The sequence below is a fragment of the Zingiber officinale genome, chromosome 10A (genome assembly GCF_018446385.1).
Source record: "Zingiber officinale cultivar Zhangliang chromosome 10A, Zo_v1.1, whole genome shotgun sequence".
Lineage (NCBI taxonomy): Eukaryota > Viridiplantae > Streptophyta > Magnoliopsida > Zingiberales > Zingiberaceae > Zingiber > Zingiber officinale.
The window spans coordinates 1,326,644-1,351,539 of record NC_056004.1 but is presented as its reverse complement, the minus strand read 5'-3'; the positions used below and the strand labels follow the sequence as shown (position 1 = coordinate 1,351,539).

Below are 24,896 nucleotides of genomic sequence, written 5' to 3'. Positions count from 1 at the left end.
CTTGTTTTCCACACGAAAACACCCGTTTTATGTATACAAATATATTTTTAGGGGTTTGGAATGGTTACCTAGACTAAAATAGGTTTAGAGTGCTGAAATCAGACCTTCCCAGCCAAAATCAGCGTCCTGGATCGATTGGAGTTGGGTTCCAATCGATTCAACCTATTTGAATCGATCCACTGATCGATTCAGGATCGATCGGCTGATCGATCCAGCGAGCTTCTGCTCGCAAGAGTTGCCTTCTGAATCGATCCACGGATCGATTCAGGCACTCCAATCGATCCATGGATCGATCGGAGCCTCTGATAGTTGCTGAATTTCAAATTCAGCCAACTTCAGAAACCCCTAGAAAATTCTACAAAAATCCAAAAATCATGAAATTTCGTATAGACATTATTTAGGGCATACTTAATCATGGAAAAATAGTTTTCTATAAAAATACTTCATATTTTCAAAGATTGACACAAACTTGAAAACTTGCAAAAACTTTAGCGTTTTCTTCAAGTTTGTGTCTAACTATTCAATGGTGATTACTATCAAAAGATAGTCTTCACCAAGGTTTTCCAAAAATATTTTAAAAACATTTTCAAAACCAATATCCCATCATGTTCCTTGGGCATAATGCACATGACTCGTACATTAGCTTTCCCAATGATGAGAAAATACATAACTATGTGTTTTGATGAACCTAAAACTCAAAAGAATGCACTAAATCAACATCTTGAGTTTTGTTCATCATCATAACATCTCACTTGTATCTAATGTGTACTAAAAACACATACAAGTCATCTTATAGGTCTTTGTGAGATGTAGATTTTGGTTTTGCCCTAATCTAGGGATCATGCATATCTATCTAGGCATTTTGGAGATATTAGACACCCACCTAGGATGTCACTTGTTAATAAGTGTTGTTAAATGCCTTTTGTCCTTAATTACAAGGAATTAAACTTAATGCATGATAATGTTATGGCATACATCAAAAAGAAATAATTTTCAAAAGAAAATATCCTATAATTACATGATGTATGAATGTCATGACATGGTATTTTTGGATTTTTCATAATAAAACATGAACGCAAAAATAAACATGATGTCATGACATATGATGGGCAAACAATCATGGCAAGATTTAGCATAAATAAAATATACCTAGATTAACTATCTAAGTATCCTTAAAACCTTAGCTAAACTTACAACTTAAACCTAGATTGTCCTAAAGTGCTTCAAGAAAATGCCAAAGCCTAAATTGGCATTTCTAATTCCCTTGATTAATTTATGCCAGTCGAAATTAAGCATATCCTCAAATGTTGGCATATTTCATTTTTCCACAAGAGTAGCACTTCAACATAAGGCTTCAATTTCCTTTAATTTTCTAAGAACATACCAAAATCCCAACTTGGTAGTTCTTATGATTTCTCAATATGTGCCATTTTAAGATAAAATCAATTTTTCAACCATTAGGCACATTTAACTTTTTCCAATTTGTGTCACTTAAAATATCATCCAATTTATCAAATTGTGACACATTTTACTCTTCCCAAGAGTAAACATAAATCCACTTCATTTTCAAAGGTTAAGAATAACCTTGAAAATGCTCCTTGAGTGTCAATTTCTTCAAAGTTGGGTTAACTACCCTTCTTCTTAGAGTTGACACTCTCTAACCCATCTATGGGGTAGAGAAGATGCTCCTAGGAACCCAAAACCTATTGGTGCTCCTTGGATGCTCTAAGTATTCACTAGGGATAACTTCCCTAGATACCTTTCTAGTGACCTCGTTTGACTTCTTAGAAGCCTTGGTCACTTTTTCTAGGTCAACTCTAGGGATAGCCTCCCTTGTGACCTTGTTAGTGACTTTCTTAGACTTCTTAGAAGTCTTAGTCACATTTGTTGTTGCAAAGATACTTCTAGGGATGACTTCCCTTGTATCCTTGACTTGACTTCTAGACTTAGGGTTGGTTCCATAGCTATATGGAACCCTATGGTAAGTAGGTACATCCTTTTTGATTTTAGGTTTGTATCCCAAACCTCTATGGCCCTTGGATGACCCTTGTTGTCCTAAACCTAGATTTTGCTCATTTTGCCCTTTAAGGATATTCTCCATCCTTTTTAGGGTCTTTTCTAGTTTGTCAAGTCTTGACCTCAAGACTTGATTTTCTATCATTAAATCCTTAGATTTTGATTTTTCATTACACTCATGAGCATTTTTGTTTCTAGGCTTGTATATATTATCCTTAGTGTTCTTGCCCAAATCTCTATCTACCTTTCTAGCCTTAGGGGTAGTAGATTTGGTATGTAGGGCCACATGCTTTTCCTTAATGCCCTCATGCTTCCTATTCTTATGATAAATTGCATTAAAATGATAAAAATTAGAACTATCATGCTTTTTACCATAATGCGAGGGAATAGGCTCAATAAAAGATACCTTCCTTTTTACCTTGGAGGCTCCCCCTTGACTAATGCCTCCTTGAGCCTTGACCATCTTCTTCCCCTTGAGGCATTGACTCCGGTAATGCCCCTTTTGATTGCAAGAGAAGCATATGATATGCTCCTTGCTCTTCTTTGTTCCGGGAGTGGTCTCCTTTGGCTTAACCTTGCCCTTTTGTGCCACTTGGCCCTTCTTCTTGGCCAATTTAGGGCATTTACTTTTGTAATGCCCATGTTCCCTACATTTAAAGCATATGATATGATTTTTATTATTAATTGAAATGTTTATACCTTCTTGTGTAGGGATGGCACTTGCTCCTCCATTTGATATTTCTTGAATTTCGGAGGTGGCACCATCTTCTTCTTCTTCACTTGGCCCGGATGTAGAAGCTTCTCCTTCTTCTTGATCCGGCGTCACCAAGGATTGCTCCCCCTCAATCCTAGAGGTGGAGGCTTCATCATCTTGAACTTGAAACAAGGAGTATGCTCCCTCCTTGTTCCCTTCGTTGCATTCCCTTGAGGATGAAGCTTCTTGGATTTCCTCTTCTTCGGAGGTTGAGCATCTCTCAACCTCGGAGTCCTCCTCTTGGTCTTGCTCCAAAGAGTCACCCTCTGGATTCTTCATAATCTTGTACAGTGGAGGGGATCTCTTCATGAAGCTTGGCCAATTTGCTCCATAGCTCCTTTGCATCTTCAAACTCTCCAATTTTGCAAAGGATGGTGCTTGGCAATAAATTGACCAAAAGCTTGGTCACTTTGTCATTTGCCTCGCACCTTTGGACTTGCTCCGGGCTCCATTTGCTTTTCTTTAGAACTTTGCCCTTTGAATTTCTTGGAGCCTTGAAGCCTTCCATTAGAGCAAACCATTGCTCTATCTTCATCATAAGAAAATTTTCGATTCTTGATTTCCAAGAATCGAAACTCGTAGAAGTGTATGGTGGAGCCACCCTTGTGTCAAATCCAAGCCCATCTTGGAATTGCATCTTGAAGTTGAGCTTGATAAAGTCTTGAACTTGAAAAATTTGCTCCAATTTCTTCACCCTCTAGCTTTTCTTATTTATGCTTGACCCTTCCGGCGATGATTCCGGTGAAGAGCGGCCTCGCTCTGATACCACTTGTTAGGACCAAAAGTAGCTAGAGGGGGGGGGGGGTGAATAGCTCGTCGCGTGCTCGTTGCTCGGTGTTGCTTGTTTCTTCAAGAATGCGCAGTGGAAAATACATAAACAAACACAAACACGCTAACACTAGGAGTTTACTTGGTATCCACCTCCAACGGAGATGACTAATCCAAAGATCCACACCACGCACGCACCCTCCACTATGAAAACACTCCTTTTCGGTAACTACCGAGGGCGGAGAAGCCCTACAAGACTCTCAGTACAAGAAGAAGAAAGGGTAGTAAAGAATAAGCAAAAGCTTACAAGAAATGCAAAACCCTAGCTTCTTCTTCTTCTTGTACTCGCCTCTTGACTTGGATGAACCTCCAAGAACCTTCAAGAACTGGCGGTGAGGAGCTTAGAGAGTGCTGGGGAGGAGCTGTGTTGAATCTGGAATGAATCGGTGAAGTTCTGCTGAAGAAATCGCACGCCAACAGCTATAAACGACGCCAACGGTCGAATCCCAATCGATTGGATTGCTCCCAATCGATTGGGAGGCTGGATCGATCCACGGATCGATCCGGCGCCTGCTCTGGAAAAACTTTTGGATCGATCCACGGATCGATCCAAAGACTTATCGAGGGCCCCCAATCGATCCACCGATCGATTGGGACCTCTGAATCGATCCACGGATCGATCCGGAGAGGTTTCGCTGGGACTCACCGGATCGATCGGTGGATCGATCCAGATCTTCTGGATCGATCCACCGATCGATCAAACCCTCCTGATCGATCCAGGATGCTTTGGATCAATCCACGGATCAATCCAAACCTTGGTTTTTGCCCAAAACCAAGCCCAAAGCCCCCTAAACCAACATCTAGTCAACAATGACTTGTTGGTACATAAGACCTAGCATCCGGTCACCCTTGACCAGCTAGGACTCTCTCACCAAGTGTCTGGTCAATCCCTTTGACCCACTTGGACTTTTCTCTTCTTGCCAAGTATCCGGTCACTCCCTAAGACCTACTTGGACTTTTCTTCCTCATGCCAAGTATCCGGTCAATCCCTTTGACCTACTTGGACTCTCACCAGATGTCTGGTCAATCTTGACCCATCTGGATTTCTCTTGCCTGGCTTCACTCACCAGGACTTTCCCAATTGCCTAGATTCACTCACTAGGTCTTTCACCTGGCTTCACTCACCAGGATTTTTCTCCTGCCTAGCTTCACTCACTAGGACTTCCCAATTGCCTAGCTTCACTCACTAGGTCTTTCACCTGGCTTCACTCACCAGGATTTTCCTCCTGCCTAACATCCCAGTTAGGACTTCCCAATCAAGTATCCGGTCATCCTTGACCTACTTGACTCTTCTTCAATCAATATCTTATTGTCAAACATCTAAACCCAAACCAAGACTCAGCTTGGTCAACCAGGTCAACCTTGACCTGAGGGATGTTGCACCAACAATCTCCCCCTTTTTGATGTTTGACAATACCACAATAACACTTACAATACCACATGTAAGTTAGGCTAATCCCATAGCCTCAACGTGTAGCTAATCGGTACTAATAGCTGATACAACGTGTAGCAACTTATTGGTGGTAGCTGTTACAAGTCAGGGTGATCGCGGATTGGGTCGATTCGATTATTTGGGTAAAAAATTATTCGACCCTACTAGATCAGATAATATAATATCATGACCCTACATCCGACCCTCTCTTCGGTAGTTTTCTTCAGTTCGATTTGGGTCAGTATGAGTAAGTTGGCTGGTTTGGCGGGTTGACTGCTCACCCCTAATTTCAAGTGGTATGAAGAAGCATATGCTAGTTTTCAACTAGTCAACCAAAGGATGACTGAAGCACTAGTTCAAGTCTTTCTTGATTTTAACAGATTATTTGAGGTCAACTGTGATACATCCGACATAGGTATCGGGGGTGTTTTGAGTCAATTTGGGCGACCAGTTACTTTCTTCAGCGAGAAGCTCTCCGGATCTAAGAAAAACTATTCTACCTACGACTTGGAGTTCTATGTCATTATGCTGTCTTTGAAGCATTGGCAACACCACATAGAATAGAAGGAATTCATCCTGTTTACTAATCATGAAGCATTAAAGTTTATCAATGGTCAACACAAGCAGAGTAGGCGACATGCCAAGTGGATGACTTACTTACAAGAGTTCACCTTTACACTAAGACACCAAGCTAGAAGTTTGAACCATGTCGCAGATGCTCTGAGTCAGCATTCTTCATCACTCACCACCATGAGTACTAGTGTTGTGGGCTTTGAGATTTTTCTAGATATGTATGCAACTGACCCATCATTCGGAAGGATATTCCTAGACGTAAATAATGGTTACCGACATGATTTTATTTTGTATAATGGTTATTTGTTTCGTAGGTTGCAATTGTGTATTCTAAAATGCTCTCTAAGGTAGCAGATTATGAGTGAGCTTCATAATGAGGGGCACTTTGGACGTGATAAGATGTTTGCTCTCATCTCTGCCAATTTCTATTTGCCTAAGTTGACCAGCGATGTGACTCACTTTTTTGATCGATGTTTTGTATGTCAGCGGTCTAAGGGGATTCTAACCAATGCAGGCTTGTACATGTTCGATAGAGGGGGGGTGAATATCGATCGAGAAATTTTAAGCGAGTATGCAACGGAAAAATGAAAACAATGCTAACACAAATCAATTTACTTGGTTCGGAGCCTTGGTCGACTTCTACTCCAACGTTCTCACTCGTTGAGTGCTTTCGTTGGGCAACCACTAATAGTTCGTAAAAGATTACAAATTTGAGTACAAGAACTTTAGATAAGAAATACCGACAACAATAGAGAAAAGGAAAAAGAGCACGTTGTCGGAGAAGCTTTGCAGCGTTGCAGGGGCACAACACAGTAGAGCAGATGTCGTTGTTTTCTTTGCTTCAGGGCTCATCCTCCTTATATAGGATGTTCTGGGCGCCTAGATCTCTTCTGGGCGCACGGACCGTGACGTAGGTCCGGCCAATCAGCGCGCTCCCCGTGACGACAAGATAGATTTTTGCCTCCGGGCGCTAGGACCACCTTTCTCCAGAAAGTCCTTCTCCTACAAGAAAGAGTTAGTCTGAGGTAAAATAATAGTTTAAACTACCCTGCAAAACATAAGTTAGCACAATAGAAGAAGAGTAGTAATTAGATTCCGTCTCACCGAGACCGGAATCTAGTCAATATCTCAACTTAGAGTTCCGAAATTGTTCTAAGTTGGATTGGCAACTAAGTTCTCTAACTGGGAACGCGTCCTCATCAAGTCACTCCCCTCCAATGACTTACCTTAACTTACCTTCCAGACGTCCGGTCAGCCCGTCGACCCATCTGGACTTCGTGTCAGCTGTCAGGTCAGCTCGTCGACCTAGCTGGACTTCGTGCAAGACATCCGGTCAGCCCGTCGACCAGTCTGGGTTTCGTGCCAGCTATTAGGTCAACCTGTTGACCTAGCTGGACTTCATGCCAGACATCCGGTCAGTCCGTCAACCAGTCTGGGCTTCGTGCCAGCTATCAGGTCGACCCGTTGATCTAGCTGGACTTGTCCTGCACACTTTGTCAAAGTGTTAGATCACTATGAAACTAACTTAACTTACTTGTTATTCATTAAAACTTGAGTTAGACTGTCAGTGCTAACTACACCAACAGTACACTCCCCTACCCATTCTTAAAGATCCTTGGCTTGATGTCAGTATGGATTTCATATTGGGATTATCGGCTCAGCACCCAACGAACCAAAGACTTTGAACTTGTTGTCATTGACAGATTCTCAAAGATGGCCTATTTCGTAGCTTGCAGGAAGACTATGAATGCTACTCGGATTACCCATCTTCACTTCAAAGAGATCATGCGTTTATATGGCATTCTTCAGTCCATGACTTCAAATCGAGATACCAAATTCATCAGTCATTTCTGGAAGAGCTTATAGGAGAAATTGGGGACGCAATTAAATTTTAGCAATGCTTACCACCCTCAAATAGATGGTCAAACTGAGGTGGCGAATCATAGACTGGCAATCTTCTGAGATGCCTTTCAGGAACTAAACCAAAGTAGTGGGACTTGGTATTACCTCAAGCAGAGTTTGCCTACAAAAGATCAAAAAATAGGACAATGAGATCGAGTTCTTTTAAGATTGTCTATGGCCAAAATCCATCAAGAGTTCTAGACTTAGCCCCTATTCCACATGTAGGGAGAATTAGTCCCAAAGTAAATGAGATGATAGCGCATCTTTGAGGTATTCATGAGCAAGTGGAACATGTAATTATGGAAAGCAATACTAAATATAAGGCTTGGGTCGATCATCATCGTCGACGGGTACTTTTTGAAATTGGAGATTTTGTCTACGCTGTATTAATTCATGATCGTTTCTCTGTTGGTGAATATAATAAGCTAAAGGATCAAAAAATTTGACCATGCTAGATACTGTAGAAGATTAACGACAATGCATACACGTTGTGTGTTCCTAGCCATCTAAAGACTTCGAATGTCTTTAACGTGAAGCACATAACTCCTTATTCGACGATTGCTAATGAAGTTAATATGAACTCAAGGGGGAGTTCTTTTCAAGTTGAGGAGATTGATGCAGGCCCAACATGTGTTGAAGTCCAATATGAGTCTTTAAATTTTAAACGGACATAACTTTTAACTTAGAACTCGAAATCAGACTTTTTTTTTTCATCACGCGTGCAGAATTCGAAAACCTACGTTTATTACCAGTGAAACTATAATCGTCAAATTTTCAACCCCAAATTCTACCGTTTAAACCCTTTTAAGAGCCTTTTTGCTATTATTGATTTTTTTTTAATTTTTGGGATATTTAGGATAATTTTCATATTATTGGTATTTTTTAAAGAGGATTTGTCTTGATCCGCGTCTTAATTTGAGTTAACATCGTTAAGTTAATTATTTTTCTTTTCACATAAAAATATATTTTCTTTCTTTACAAGATTGGAATTAAGATCTATTAATTATAATTATTGTAATTTCTTTCCTTATATGAGTTTTAGGTTATGGTCTATATAAAAGTCATATTTAGATGTTGAGGGATTAACTCTCAAGTTTTAATAAAAAGTTTCCATCTTGGAGGTTCCTCTTCTTGTCTTCTCTTTAATTTTCCTCTTCAACATGAACCTCCCTCCATATCCGTGGGGCCGGCACTAGGGGGGCCGCTAAGGTAGCGGATCTATCTTTTTTTTAATTTTCCTCTTTGCGTCAGCCCGTAGGATAATTGCTATCCTGCCCGACGTCATCATTCCTGGTAGCAATACCGATTGGACTACGGAAGAGGCTTGGTCGGTTTGCCAGCTAAGCATATTAATTAAGAGTCCTTCAACTCAACGACCTCACATTCCTTTTTCACACTTTATGCCACAGATGATAGAGAATATTACAAATGCAAGTTGCACTCTAGAAGCTTCCACTCTGTCAAACGCAGAGATTGTGGATACATTTTGACAAAAGTGTCAAAACATCTTTATTATCTATCCATTTTCAAAAATAATTTGAAATTCATGTATAAACAAAATATTAACACTATAAAAGGAGATCTCCATCTACAAGTGCAGGTATGCTTACATTATGCAAACGCTATACACAAGCTACATTATGCATCTACTATTCATCTACTGTGTACTGCTTCGATCGGTCACTAACTTGAGTGTCGGAGTATTTACGCCGAAGATCCCCTCCCTAGACAAGTTGTTGATGTTCTTTTTGACACACAGCACGACTCGAAGTCATTGTTTACCAATTTAGAATATTCATACAATCAACATTAGAGCCACTTGTTTAGTATGCCATCTCCATCCATTTTAGACCGGATAAGTATGTACTTTTTAAAGATCTTAAGATAAATTTTAAGTGTTATTAAATTGTTTTACAAGCACTAGTAGGTGTTAATAAATTTTATCATAAATGCTATCAAATTATATTCTATATATTATAAAATTTTAACTTACTTTTAAATCAGAAAAGACACTAGAATTTATATACAAATTCATTTTAAATTTATTCACAGATTAATAAAAGGCATGTCTTTTTCTTTTTCTCTGTGCGATGATATAACATATAATAGAAAATAATTTTTTTATATTATATTTAGAATCAAATTTTAAATAGAAAATAAATATATTATAGTTTTAGCAAAAAAAATGTATGAGCAGACGAGACTGAACGTCTAAAAGGCGATTGTGGTCAACAAATAGAAGTCAAACTCAATCTTTTTACCATGAACTCCAAGTGAAGAATTGGGAGGCTAAATTTGTATATTTCACAGAAAAATTGAGATTGTGTTTAGAATACAGATTTCAAAGAAGAATTCCAGAACCCTGCCTCTTTTCCACTGTTCTAATCCTTCTCTTCCTCTTCAGATTAACAAAAAGCAGCAACCCAGCTTCAGTTCTTGTTCTCTGTTGTGGCTTCGAATCAGTGGAGATGAGTTCAGTATTTGAGGCCAGGGAAGTAACCAATGCCTGTGTACTTGATCCACTGGCTGCCTTGGATGAATGGCTCGACGGTGTACTGCTGAGCAGTTTTCTTGTCGATGACATGGAATCCTTTCCAGTTAACGCGGCTGCTGGTGCCGGCGCCCGGGCCGCGGTTGCCGTACTCGGCGTAGTACAGAGTGTCAAGGTATAGATTCCCGTCCCATGGCATCCACCCTTCGGGGCGTATCAGGTCGCCGATGGTGGACTCCATCACGACGGTGAGGGCGTAGGCCTTCCAAGGGCGGCCGAGGTAGCTGGGGATCTTCAACCGGTCGGGGAAGAGCTTCTGGTCGGGAACGATGCGGCAGTTCTGGATGACGATGCCGGTGGCTTCCCTGGCTTCGGTGCGGCCGTGCGCCGTCACGATGTTCTGCTGGTTGTCCATCGGGCGGCGCACGACGATGAGGCAGTTCTGGAAGACGGCGGCGGAGTCGCCGAAGATGAAATCGACGGTGCCGGAGATGATGCAGTTGCGGTAGAACTGGCGGTGGGCGTGCACGTAGAGCGTGTCCTGGTACCCGTCCATTCGGCAGTTGAAGAAGGCCGCCATGTCGGACTGCACGCGGAGCGCCACCGCTTGGTGCTTTATGGCGCCGGCGGTGTTGCTGAATCCCATCGACTTGGCGATAAAGCCCTGTCCCACCACAGCTGCAGGAACATAATTTAATCAGCATCAAATCGATCGAGGAAGGAGATCGATCGAGAAGTAATTAATTAATTTGTACCAAATGTGGCCGTGTTCATAGTGCCGACGCCGTCGACGAAGTTCTTGCTCCCTGTCACGATCGTATTTCTTGGTCCATCTCCGTACATGAAGACTTGGTTCATGTCCTTGGTCACCATCACGTATTCCTTGTAGATGCCGGCCTTGACGTAGATCACGTACCTCCCGGTGGACGTCTTCGGCATGGCGTTGAGCGCGGCGCTTATGGTCTTGAAGTTGCCGCTCCCGTCCTGGGCCACCACCACGTTGGGCTTCAATTGCCCCCTCGATTGCGCGGCCAAAAGCTTCCTGTCGTGCCCCGAGAACCACGTCGGGTACTTGCCGTGGTCCGACAGAAGTCGCCGTCCTGAGGTCGTGATATTGAAGCTGTTCAAGTCGAAGGACTTGAACAGCGAGCTGAGGGCGTCGACGAAGGCGATGGCGTTGCTGGTGACTTGCTGCGCCGTAGTCAAGCCCTTCCGCATCGAGTCCTGCAGCTCCGGCTGGGTGATGCCGTCGATGCAGGTCTCCTGGTAGGTGATGACGGCGGAGAGCCAGGACTTGATGTCGTCCGTGCGCCGCGCTAAGCCATCGACGTCGTGCGACTCCGTCATCGCGGCCTGCAGCTCCTCGGTGGCGTACTCCAGCAGCGACTTGCAGTCGGCGAAGGCGTTCTTGTTGAACTCGTCGGTGGCCCCGGCGCTGACATTGTTGGTGAGGTGGAAGGCGCCGTTGACCTCGTCTATGGCTGCCTGGAAGGCGGCCTGGATGTACGCCTTGGGGTCGGAGGCAGAGGAATTGACAGCGCCGACGGTGCGCATGCACACATCGCCGTAATCGGTCTGGGCGCAGAGGGCTTTTATGGACGTGGGCGCCGTGGACGGCAACGACTGCTCCTCCTCCGTCGGAGACGACGACGACGACGACGGCGACTTGTGGTCGTTATTCACCACCGACGCGATCACGCCGATCACCGCGGCCACCAATAGGATGGCGGCAAAAGCTCCTAACATGGCTTGATTTGCCATACCTCTTTAATTATTTTAATTTATAAAATTATAAATTTATTAAAGAGGATTGGGAGCCGGAGCTCCTGGTTTTATTGGTGGCTTTTGTGTAATCGAATGGAAACCGTCCGGCGACAGTTGATCGTTTATATAGCGGCGATCAAATCGAAGAGAAGGCCACAGAATTAGCAAGACATTTCTCCTCCTCACGTATCCTGATTGGAAGTCCGGAGAAAACGGCACAGATTGGGAATTATTTCCCCATTTTAGCATTCCCATCATCTTCCATTTTCTAGCACATCACTAGAAATATTATTTTCAGAGACATGCACGATTACACTTATCTGAAATATTACACTTAACTAATTAATTCATACAGTGGCAACTGCGTCGCCATCGTCATTCGCAGGGAGAGAGCTGTCCTGCCTCTGCATGCGGCGCGTCTTGATGGAAGGGGACTTCTGGCTGCCTTTCTGCGACGGATCTGATAGGGTTGGGCCGCGCAGTCGTATGAAGTTGTAGACCAGCGCGCCGGCGACTGTGCCGATCGGAGGGCCGATGAGGTATACCCACACGGACCTATAAATGTCGCTTGCGAACGCAGGTCCCAGAGTCCTCGCAGGGTTCATTGATCCTCCGGATATCGGCCTCCATGAACAATTCAATCTCCTCATTAAATATTAATTGATTCTAGATATAACTAATCAACATTTTTATGCAGATTCAGACTTTCTTAATTAGTTAATTAATTTGGTTTTTTACCCTGCGAAAATTGAGGTAATGCAGACTGCAGAACCTACTGCTAAGCCAGCCAACTCTCCTACCTGCAATCAGAATTAATCGGCAATCAATATTGATGTGACGATCTAAACAGGTTTACCTGACACGAGATCAATTATCAAGGTAGACGTTAAAGTTAAGATGGTCAACATTAGAGTGTCAAAGGATCGAACGGAGGACGATTACACCGGCTGGTTAGGACGGTCAATGCCCGACCGGAGAGAGGAGTGTCGAGGACCGTTGCAACGGCCAGTCGGGACGATCAATACCCTACCGAGGCGAGACGTGTCCGAGCAGACCACCTGTCCAGCTCGGGATACAGTGACATGATAATCAGACACTCAATATGGAACAACAGAACGTTTAATTAGAGACCGGAGAGCTTGCCCGAACGTCGAGGTCTCACTACTACACAGTCACCGTAGGGAAGAGCGACTGGACAGAGCGGAGGGGTCTCGGCTGAGCGGCTATCTCGCTCAGTCAAGTAGCGGGACTTGGCCATCAACAGAGTGGAGTCCCAGCCGAGTGGTTACCCCGCTCGGTCATGCAACAGGACTGTGGTCGTATCACTTGATATCCTTCTAGGAGATAGTACCGTTGACACAAGGCATGATCGACGGATGAATTGTATGCCTCGAGGAGCATACACGTTGCCCACCAGGACTCTATATAAAGGGGGTCCATCACCGACGGAAGTACGCGTGAGTCACTGTTTACACCTACTTTACTGTTGTTCCGCTTTTCTTCTACACTTCCAGTGACTAACTTAGCGTCGAAGGACCAACGTCTGGAATCTCTTGCCTGGCTCAACACTGTCATTACTTATTTTACATAGCAGAGCGAGGTCTACATCCGATCAGCGAAGCCGCCACATCTCAACTTTCCACCTTCTTACTTTCCGACATGATCAAATATTGTCTATATACTAATTGAGATTCAGCTGTTAGTTAATAATTGTATCAATGGGGATTAATTAAACTCACAGCTCTTGTGTCGGTCGCGACCGCAAGAGTGACGAACATCATGTTGAAGGTGACGACGATCTCGGCCACCAAGGCCTTTCCGGCGTTGCCTGACGGCGTCGTCGTCCCGAGATCGGTGATCGGGTGGAGAAGCTCGCGCAGGATGAAGGAGGCGATCGTAGAGCCTGTTATTTGAGCTCCCCAGTAGAAAGGCACCTACATATCGAATTAACGTACCTCAGAGAACAGTTGCATGAAATTCCGATTTTGATATCTAGTTTTCTTAATGATCGACGGACCTGAACCCACGGGAAGTGCCTGGAGACGGCGAAGGCCAAGGTGACGGCGGGGTTCATGTGCGCCCCTGAAATGTGGCCGACGGCGTAGATCATCACAGTGACGATCAGACCGCCGGCGACCGACGCCCCCAACTGCGACACCTGCGACGGGTTGTGCTTGCTGAGGGCACCGCTGCCGCAGGTCACGAACACCAGCAGAAACGTAGATATCACCTCCGAAACAACCTGTAATTTAATTAATCACCCTGACGCATTGTCGAACACTTTGAATTCATCGAATATCAAATCAACAAACGAATGATCTAGAATAGTTGTGCGAAATTATATTGGTGCAGCACCTTCTGGAAAAGAAATGGCGGGAAGAAGTCCATGAAGGACCTGCGACGGGGGGGCAAAGGGAGGTAGAAGGTGTCTCGAGCAGTACTGTTCTGTGCCGTGGCGACGTCGATGTCATGGATTTCGTTGGAATGAGAAGCCATGTCGATGGATCAACTCTGTTTATGTCTGTTCTTGATCATCATGCATGATCGAAATATCTCAGTATTTATAAGGGACAAATGATGAGGTGGTGCCGGGAAAAGGGTCAGAGGAATGGCCTCAACTCCTGGAACAAAACAGAAGAAAAATGAGTTTAAAATATGAAAGCGTGATATACATCCTCATCCAATTGATAATAAAACAAAACATACTTCAATTTACAAGTAATTAAGGATGTCAGCTAACTTAGTTGGCAATTATCCTTACATTTTAAATAAAGACTTAAAAACTTTTATGTGTGACGTCCAAATAACTAGGGGCATGCTTATGAGAGGGTTGACTTCGTTATAAACAAACATATCGTTATGATGATTGTAATCCTACTTCCTTTTTAATAGTTAGTTAACTGTTTATGCTTAATTTAATTTGATCTCTCTAATACGAACAGCAACAGTTGAAGATTAGCACCAGTAATCAGGTTTATCAAATTAATCGAGGGCACCAGGCATTGAACCAGTCTCAAAAGCTACATACATCATGGTGCTGCATTATTGATGCGATGATGATGAGAGACCCTACTTTATTGTCACGGTAGAGATCAAAGTCAAGGTGGTCAACGTGTATAGGGCACTGTTGTGATTACATAATACTCAAATGAGCTCATTCCTACTCGTTAGTTATTTCTTAAGGTTTTTGATTATTTTGTTAATTTGCTGTTGTCGGCTTGTTAATTTCTTTTGGAATATTGGTAGATATTTTCATTTTCCTATTCCAAAATTTCACTCAAAAGGCAACACAACATCCATCTCATTGACTTTCACAACTGAACAATTATTAATTATGGTATATTTATCTCGTGCGAGTCATGTTGTGACTACATAATACTCAAATGAGCTCATTCCTACTCGTTAGTTATTTTTTAGGGTCGTTGATTATTTTGTTAATTTGCTGTTGTCGAGCTTGTTAATTTCTTTTAGAACATTGGTAGATATTTTCGTTTTCGTATTCCAAAATTTCACTCTCAAAAGCAACACAACTGACGTCAACCTTCGATAGATTTCTTTTCCACCGGCATTTCATCATATGCACTATTCTATCTACTTAATTAACAATCAAAATTTCAAATTATTATTCACTTGATCTAACTAGATGTTGTTAATTTTAGATTTCAGATTCTAGACCTAGTCAAATTTGTTAGTTAAACTGATGTAAGTCCACTGGTACTTAAACTACAAATCTATCAATTTATTCATAAATCACGCATTTATATACGATCATAATAAATTGATTTGAAGTGGACAGCATTCAATGATATGAACAAATAGGCACAAAACAGCCATGAGAATCTGACATCTTGTATGGAGGACTTTTCCATTGGAGATTTACATACGGTAGAAGGTTCCTTAAAAGCATCAAATTCACTATCCAAACACAGACATGTGTGATGTAACATGATACAGCAATAACAATTGACAACGCCGACTTATTTCGCTTACGAACTCTACCGATCAAAGTGACTCGCCGTGATACAAGTTATACATTGACCAGGTTATGAACACAAACCCATTTTCACATGCACTCACTAAACATCATGTTTCACTTTTGATTTCCATGTTTGGCTAAGTCTGCTGCAGCCTTTGCAGCTCGGTTGAGAACATCTGAAACTAACAAAGCTCCTGCAGAGAAATAGCTACTGCTCACGACAGTGTTTGTGACAGCCGCTGCCGTTCTGCCTGTTGCACTTACAACTGTCCTCGTCGTCTCAGATACATGGTACCTTTCGTCGACGGATCGCACAGCATCAACACCAGCATAAATTGTGTCAGTTAGTCCAACTCTTTTGCTCAGATCAGCAACTTTCGCTGCTGCAGTGGCTGAAACCTGATGAGATTCATCGAAAGCTCTGGCCCTCGATAAGGCATCTTTGCTTAGTTGGTAGCCCGTCGACAGCATTCTTACAACAACGTCCTGAGCCATAGTCACAGCTTCCCTTGGAGTAGTCCTGAAGTGATCGCCACGAGCTGTCTGAAGATTAAATTTTTAGCTTTAATGTCAAAGATTTCCTGGAAATTTATCTTTTGATCCATCCGAATTTGATGTTCCAGTAAATAAAATTGGAATTAGCTGTTAATCCTAATCTAAAATTTTGAATCCTCATAATGATAAGGATCCTCCTTTTAAGTGTTAAACTTCTACAGAAACAGGTACTGAAAAGAAGAAGTCTACATATGAAGGGTGCATTTTAAACTATAGAATTGACATGCTGCATTCACCTAAAGTCAAATATTTCTTTTACATCAAGATCTGGTATGCAAATTTATCAGCATGATCTTGAATTTAAAGAGTTAAGAGAAAATCAATTACAAAGGAGAAGAATATTAGCGCTTCTGTCCTTGTCAATGGTCACGTTTAATGGTAGCTGAATCTCTATTTCTTGCAAAATGGTAGATTGAATTATTCTGTGACATTCCAAGTTCATACCTATAGGAACTAAAACTTTAAAAAGGCACATACATATAGACTTCACCAAAACGTGTTCTACGATTCATACCGAGAACTCAGTATCGTCTTCCACTTTCCACGATGGCTGGTCCCAGAAACTACATGCTTCATCATAATGTCCTAGGCTTGTTATACATACGGGCTGATCAATGATTGTAGCGCCCTACGAGAATACAGCAAGTTTTAGGCAAGTTAAAATAAAACAAATTAGACAGAAGGCAGCCGGAATGTATAATTTCATCTTTCAATGTTAGCAATAATTTTAGCAGAACTTAATGATGAAATTTAAAAAAAAAACAAAATCTATTGATTAATCTAACAAAATATTGACAACGATGAGAAGATTAATACCTATGATCTTAAGATACAGTCATAAGTTTACATGTATAAATATAAATACACACTGAAAGATAAAACAGAAAGGTAAGAAGTCATACACAATTAACTAGCATGACAATGACTTTACATGGATGACAATAAATCCTTGGACAAATTATTGCATGGCAAGTAACAAAGCTAATACCATGGAAAAATAATAAAAACACATATGTCAAAGTATATATATATATACATATATTGAACAAATCTCTCGCACATCTCACTTTGAAATGATTAAAGACAATACATTGAAGGGAAAAGAATTGAATGAGTTCAAAAAGGTTAACTACAACAAACAAGAGAAAAATGTAAGAGTTAAAAATACAAAAAAAATTGGCAGCAAAGTTTCGACAGCCAAATGCACAAGCCAAAGGGGTCATGAAATCCATATGTAAAGATCATATAGAAATAAAGGAGAATCATTTATGCTTAAGGAATTAATTTCAATAACAATTGTAATCATCTATATAAACTTTTCCATAAAGAAATTACAGCTTACACTTAGAAGGACAGCAGTTTGCAAGGCGCGAATCTCCTTGAAAGTTACATATGCAGTAGAAGGATGGTCCTCAGATCTGTCAACAGAATTCCAAAGTTCAAAATCTATCACCATTAGTTCAATAAGTAGAAAAGTAGCAGAAAAACCACAAAACCATGGACTCTTCAATGTGAAAAATGTATTTTAATAAAAGCAACAAAATTGCATCAGGAAGGAATTACTGCAAATAATTTTGAGTTTAACATGCATAGTAATAGTGAACGGCCACCACGGACTTATACTTTGTTTGGCATAATGCATGTGAGAAAACGACTAGGGACAGCTATAATTTGTTGATAAAAGTACAACATAAGTATTATTTTTAGAGATTAAAGAGAGGTTTGACATAGCTATGATAAAACCGCACTGAAAAAAAAAAACACTAAAGGTCATGATTTAAAATGTCAATTTACAAACCTATTTATTATATTGTTTATTTTCATTATACTATTAGTTTCTTTAAACTAACTTATTTTAAATGTTAGAAAATGAATATTATCATAATTAAAAATATTTAGCTTAGATAAATAAATTTTATCATACTATTAAAATGCCATAGGTGCCATGATGTAAGTTCAACTCACAAAAATAGTCATTATGAAATATATCAATTAACGTAATGTAAATTTAAAATAATATACACAAATTAACTCAACAAAAATCTAATGCAAACACTTAGGAATTATTAAAAGTATTAGTATGATTGAAGAAATAAATAAAATGTAGTGATGTATAGAAATGAGATACGAAAATATCAAAATTGAAGGACAAAAATGTCCTAAATGATAAAAGATTTTACAATGAATTAAAAGTTCATTAATGGCTTAAACTTCTTGATATTGTCATTATAGTTTAAGAAAACTGGCTTCTTAATGTCGTTAAACAAAATCAAACTAAATGAGCTTTTGCGGGACGGTCACTGACTCAATATTGATGAAAAAGTGTGTTTCCATCTCTCTATTAAACAAGACCTTATAAATCTCCAGCATGATTAAGATTAGAGTGTACAAAAAAGAACTGTATTAGAAGATTCAAGAAATAAAATAAAATTCTTTGTCCAAAGGATTTTTTTTTAAAAAAAGGAGAAGATTTTTTTCTAGAAAGAAAAGGAATATTGCAAAGCAAAAGAAGAACAAACACTAGCAGATTCATAAACAAATTATCAAAGAGTTGGAAGAAAGAATATGGATGAATATTTTAAATTAGTAAAATAAGAAATATTAATCAACCCATGACCTTATGATCTCAATGTGTTCAACAGCACCCGAAAAAGAAAAGAAATCATATAAATCTCTTTCAGTTGCAGCAGGAGAGAGGTTTATGACTTGCACTGTATAACCGCCAGCGCTCATGATTCTGCAAATGATCAATTGTCACTCCTATTAACTATTGCAACAAATTATCGTTAGTAGCAAATGAAGTAAAAAATTATAATTAAAAAAATCTTAAGTTGGCCTTAAAAATGAACTCTTATATCAGAAAATAAATGAAACAAGTCATTGTCTTCATCACTCATTCATCTAAGCATTCTCATTTCTATTACATTAATTTATTGTATGCTATTTCCTAACAAACCAGCATTCCAATGTATAAAACTTGATGGGTCATAACACACTGCCACAGACTTGAAATTTTTTCTTTTAGTCAAAGGGAGGCATGACAATCACATAAAACTCCACAATCTCCTCTTCCTTTTAACCATTCATTCTTTATCCTATTATTATATCTTCATTCCCTTGTTAAATAATAGACTTGAGATGTAGAAAACACTTCGATGGATTTTATGTTCATCCATCTTAACTATTCCATCAATGAATAACATTACACGTGTGCAGTTTTTCTTCTAATTATCTTAAACCCTTTAGTTTATATAGTTTCCTCAACAATTCAACTTTGAATTTAATCTAATTATACTATCATCAATTAACACAATGTCATCTACAAATAGCATATACCGATGAGGTTTATCTTAAAATGCACCAAGAATCCAAGGAGCTCTATTTAAAAATCATTGATTAGTTCAACGACTATTAATCTGGAAAGATAAGGACTTAAATCTAGCACCTGGTGCAATCCCAGTTATACCTAGGAAATTTTTTTAGCACAATTTCAGAAGAAGTGAAACTAGAAACAATACTATCATGCATATCCTTTATCACATCAATATAATTACTAGAAACAAATGGAAAGAAATGATAAAATTCAGATGAAAGAATATTATCTACCAATTGATGAATTCTAAAACCTCATCTATAAACCTCTCAGAATATATTAGTTAGCCTAAATATCAGTTTTATGTTCAATCAGCTATAGAAAGATGAATAAATCAGCTTTTCTTGAATCCATAAATAAAATTCATACTACAGATTATGGACCTGAACATCAGCCATTTGAATCTGCAGGCTCAAGTAGGCTCATGTGGCAGGAGGATTCGTTGGGTTTTTTATTTTTTTTTGTAATTTTCAGATTTTTTTGGTATTTTTGATAATTTTCATTTTTTGTATTTTTGAATCTTGAGTCTGTTTAGCGATTTTAGAATTGTGAGTCTATTAAGAATTTTTCCTTTCTAATAGGATTGTTTTGCTTTTCTTTATAAGTTAGGAATTACGGTCTATATGTTACAATTTCTTTCCATTTTTTTTGTGTTTTAGGGTTTAGAGTTTATATAAGCGTCTGTTTAGCCGTTTGAGAGATTATCCTTGGTTATTAAATAAAATTTCCTTTTTTTTGTAAAAATATAGAGGATGGCGATTTCTTTTCTTGTTTTCTCCTCAAATCCTTCTTCTCGTTAGGTCACAAGATAATCGCTATCCTACCCGACATCAGTTGGTATCAGAGCAGATAGGTTCCGTTTGAGGAAGCTGAGCATCAAATCCTAAAAGGCTGTCGTGGTCGTGGTCACGGTGGCATTAATAGACAGGTTCCGATTGAGTAAGCCGAGCACCGTGATTGTAGCATTCAGGACATGATGACGATTGAAGATTTACAAGAACAAGTTCCAAATTTAACATGGTGTCTAGCGGCGCGAAATCTTGAGGATCGTGAGATCTTAGAGCATAAATCTAAGTCTACCTTCGAGAACCCATATCACCATCGAGTTGGAACGTCGTGGTCGGAAGGAGCATTTTGGAGACCTCAGATTTTGAGTTAATCTACCCAAATTTTCTAATACGTCAGAGATTGAGAATTTTGTTGATTGGATTAACAAGGTGGAGAAAATTTTTTATTACGAGGAAGTATCCGATTGTATGAAAGTAAAATTGGTTGTCATCAAACTCAAGGGCCTCCTAGCATCGACGTGGTGGGAGCACTTGCGGTGTTCACGAGATAGATAAGGTAAAACCAAGATCAATGACCGGGAGAAGATGAAGAAGAAGATGAAAGGTCACTTTCTTCCCGTTGGTTATACTCAAACTTCGTTAAGAGAAGATTAAGTGTCACCATGGAGCATGATAGCTTTGACACCCGAGATAACCTAGACGAATTTGAAGATGATTTAGAGAAGGAATTTGACCTTTAAGAAATTGAAGAAGAATCTTGATCTCAAATTGGAGATGAGACCGAGGCGACTAATGATCGAGTTTATAACGATGATAAGGTGGATGAAGTTGTTTATAGTCGGTGGTGACGTGTTGCAGGTTCGATGAAGTTGTCGAACACTGAAAATTCCTCCGATGGAGGCACCATTGGCAGAAGAGTTGAAGGGAAAGAACTTCCATGTTTAAGTTATGTTCAAAATGATGAGAAAGAGGAAATTCTGGATGGTAGATTAACTGAGGATGAAGTTTCCAACGTGCCTTGAACCGCGGAATTGGAAATCAATGATTAGAGACAACCAAAACCGTTGGCCAGCTCACCCTCAGAATTCACACCCTACTCAGCAGTCACCTCAGCCTGGTTCACAACCAGACCCGCCTAATTCCAATCAGAGCCGGTCCTTGTTATTTAAAGGCCCTGGGCGAAACTATTAATAATGCCCCAATTTTATCCTTCATCAACCTAAATAATAATTATTTTAATCTATAAAATTTTATTTTCTGAAATGGGATAAAGAAACTTTTTAGTTGGAAGATGATTTTTTATTATAAGATGATTGTTCCTTTCTTATTTACGTATAAATTTCTACTAATCTAACATAGAAATTAAGAATGAAGCATCAGCTCTAAAATTATTGATATAAATTTTTTTCCCATTCCTACATTATTAAATTATCTAAGAATGATAATTCTATTTGTAATCAATTTTATTCTGAATGCAAAAGGTATTTACAAAGAATGATCACAATTCTTAGTAAAATAACACTGACAGTGAAGAAAAATTTATAATCAATTTTAATGAATCTCTAAATCATTTACCCTTTGTTCTATAGTTAGAGAAGGAAAAAAAAGGTATGAAAGAGTGTGTCACCAATTCCTTCATAATGTTGGTTTCAAGTTCGAAGTTCAACTAATCAATTGAAACAACTCATGGATTCAAATGTAAACAAATAAGAAAGTGATGTAAACGAAACACGAAAAGAATGAAAGCTACTAAAACTTTCTTTTAACTCAAAAGCATTTTATTATTCCAGCCTAATTAATGTATATACTTGCCACATATGATATCCTATAAAAGGATAAGTGCCACCAAATGACACTCATTTATCATAAAATCAAATTTGAGTTATACGATTTCAATATGGTGTTGAAATAAGTGAGTAAACTAATCATAAATCTTCTGCTTATATAGATTAAAGACTCGTGATCTAACATGATCATGCATAATATTTGGTTTCAGAATTAACAAAACCACCACACAAAATGATGTTAACGACATCACAAAGGTCTATTGAACATAAGAGTAAAGAATTGTAGTATTGATCTAAAATTAATGATGTTTAGATGAGGCAACAACCCGTACTAGGTAAATAAAATTGTTACCCTAGCAAATTAATTCCCTGTCAGAAGTGAGCAGGACAGTATTCTGTTGACATGGAGTTCTATTATGAAAATTAGCAAAATCGGCCAATTCACACCTGAAACAATAAAGATCAAATGCAAACAAGGTCAAGAGACTTGCATGATACATACGTGACAACTCCACATTGTGACCTTTATCAAATATTTAGTAGCTTACAGGTGAGAGTAGTTAGAGTTGGTTGAAAATTATGAGATGAATCTATAGACAACAGCTTTTGAATTACGTTCCACATCCAATCTCTTTCTCTCTTTTTATATATTCATCTAAATGAACTACTGCACACTCTTTTGAACAATATGGTTCTAAAAAATACTGAACCTAGAGTGAAATTACCAATTTCCCTCAAGTTACAGACATTAACTAAGTAGCAATAACACTAGGAATCACAGGATCCGAATTTCATAGCACGCCAGTAAAGGCCTCAAACAAACTACTGGAATGAAAATTTTTAAAATTTGAAAATATTCAAATGTCAGATCTTAGATAAAAATAAGCAATTGGAAAGGCATTCCTTTATCATATTATTTACTCGAACCCTGCAACCAAATCCCTAATCTAGAGCAACAAAAAGAGAAATAAAAGTAAAAATTGATGCAATAACTGGATTAATATGGCAAAAATCAATCGCTCAAAGTGATCAATCGAAATAAAAGAGCCAATCAAGACCTAAAAACAAATGGACCAGAAACTAACAATTTGTGTTGTTGTGCAGAAACAAAACATGATTAACAAGAAAATAGAAAGCATGAGTGTTACTGACAACGACAACGGAGTTTCGTCGCGGCGAGCGAAGGTTAGGCACAGCAAGGAAAATTAACAGCGAGGAAAATTAACAACGGAAGAGAGAGCCTCGTCTCACCGATGTAGGGCTCCTTTGAGAGAGGGCTTGTAGTTGTCGCGGCGAGGAGGGAGGCACGGCGAGGGAGGGCTTCGGCTACGAGAATCCCGAGGGCGAGAGAGCTGGGGCTCTAGAGGGGAGGGCTTCGGCGAAGAGTCGCGAGAGGGATAGAGAAGGACTTCGGCGAAGGTTTCAACGAGAGAAAAAGAAAAAGTAATTTATATATATATATATATATATATATATATATATATTAAAAATAGGCCCTGAATAATTTGGGCCCTGGGCCAGGGCCGGCTCTGATTCCAATGAATCTGCCAAGCATCAGGAGAATTCAATGGCTCATCTTTTGAAAATTCTTGAGATCCGCAAAATGGTATTGCGCAAAGAACAGGGCATGGCTTTGCACGTGCTGCAGCTGCTGGTTTTGACATGGACCCTTTCCTAGATTTGATATCTTTTTCGAAAAATTTTGGTGTCTCACGTTAAAGGGAGCCTGCTCATCCTTTATGGATTTATGGAAGAAAAAGTATGGGATTGGACAATGGCTTGAGGTTGAGGCTGTAGAAGCAATGTCAATGTGATCTGAATTTTCTACTCTGAAGGCCTCGAGCATTATATTTCTTGCAGATTCTACGGCTCAGAAAGATCATGGGGATGCACAAATTGTGTATGCTGGCGATATTGTTGCTGATAGCAAGATCACTTAGGAGTCGAAAGTACCACCCCACCTAGAGTATTTTCGATGTCAATTTCAGCCTCCTATTTATCCACATTGGCCTATGCATGCTCCCCACCAGGTCCTATGTTTCAACCATATCCCATGCAGAGCGCTCCATATTTTCATCCTCCTTATCCTCCGATGGAGAATCCTCAATATAACAACTCTTGCAGAAAGGTACCGAAAAGGCTATCAATGGATAGTAAAGATATTCAATCTGGGACTTCGGATAGGAGCACACAACCACAGGATGATGCAGATGGAAATCCATCAGATCTTGAGAAACGGTACCTCAAAGACTTGATCAAGAAGAACTCTGAGTTCATCAGCTTCTACCCCAGGATCACCCAGCTCGATTTGAGGAGCTCAATATGGACCCCTTCAGGAAATGCTTGGAGTCGGTGCTTGAGAGACACGAAGATGGACAAGAGCAGATCAACGAGGATTCCCAAAATCTAGAAGTTGTTAGTGGATTTTACTGAGTTGATACTAGATGATGTTCCTTCTTAGCTACTCTAAACTTGCAGACAAGTTTTTTTCAACCCAGGACGACTGATACAAAAGGATTCATTTGATCTTTTTTATTATTTTTAGTAAATTATTATTTTTTATAATTTTTGAGTTTTTTTGGTATTTTATGTATCTTTGATAATTTTTGTTTTTTTTTGTATTTTTGGATTTTGAGTCCGTTTAAGGGTTTTAGGAT

At 39.6% G+C, this 24,896-nt stretch overlaps 3 protein-coding genes across 4 annotated transcripts; all 3 read right to left on the bottom strand.

Moving 5' to 3' along the window:
• Window positions 1–9,979: 9,979 nt before the first annotated feature.
• LOC122027982 (pectinesterase-like) lies at window positions 9,980–11,757 on the bottom strand. The gene is made up of 2 exons (XM_042586995.1): window positions 10,752–11,757; window positions 9,980–10,674 (listed from the first exon to the last, which is right to left on the bottom strand). Exons 1-2 carry the CDS (start codon window positions 11,755–11,757, stop codon window positions 9,980–9,982), a joined length of 1,701 nt encoding a protein of 566 aa, XP_042442929.1.
• A 244-nt stretch (window positions 11,758–12,001) lies between these two features.
• LOC122027779 (aquaporin NIP2-1-like) lies at window positions 12,002–14,274 on the bottom strand. Its single transcript, XM_042586787.1, has 5 exons — window positions 14,116–14,274; window positions 13,778–14,002; window positions 13,500–13,694; window positions 12,499–12,560; window positions 12,002–12,384 (listed from the first exon to the last, which is right to left on the bottom strand). Exons 1-5 carry the CDS (start codon window positions 14,254–14,256, stop codon window positions 12,108–12,110), a joined length of 900 nt encoding a protein of 299 aa, XP_042442721.1. The 5' UTR covers window positions 14,257–14,274; the 3' UTR covers window positions 12,002–12,107.
• Window positions 14,275–15,635: 1,361 nt separating this feature from the next.
• Window positions 15,636–23,678, bottom strand: LOC122027031 (binding partner of ACD11 1-like). 2 transcript variants are annotated; one of them, XM_042585830.1, is made up of 6 exons: window positions 23,491–23,678; window positions 22,592–22,686; window positions 18,909–19,028; window positions 17,634–17,709; window positions 16,806–16,919; window positions 15,636–16,279 (listed from the first exon to the last, which is right to left on the bottom strand). In XM_042585830.1, the coding sequence occupies exons 3-6, from the start codon at window positions 19,022–19,024 to the stop codon at window positions 15,851–15,853; spliced, it is 735 nt and encodes a 244-aa protein (XP_042441764.1). In that variant the 5' UTR covers window positions 19,025–19,028; window positions 22,592–22,686; window positions 23,491–23,678; the 3' UTR covers window positions 15,636–15,850. The 2 variants fall into 2 exon arrangements, with proteins under 2 accessions (XP_042441764.1, XP_042441763.1); XM_042585829.1 differs by lacking the exon at window positions 22,592–22,686.
• Between the last annotated feature and the right edge of the window lie 1,218 nt (window positions 23,679–24,896).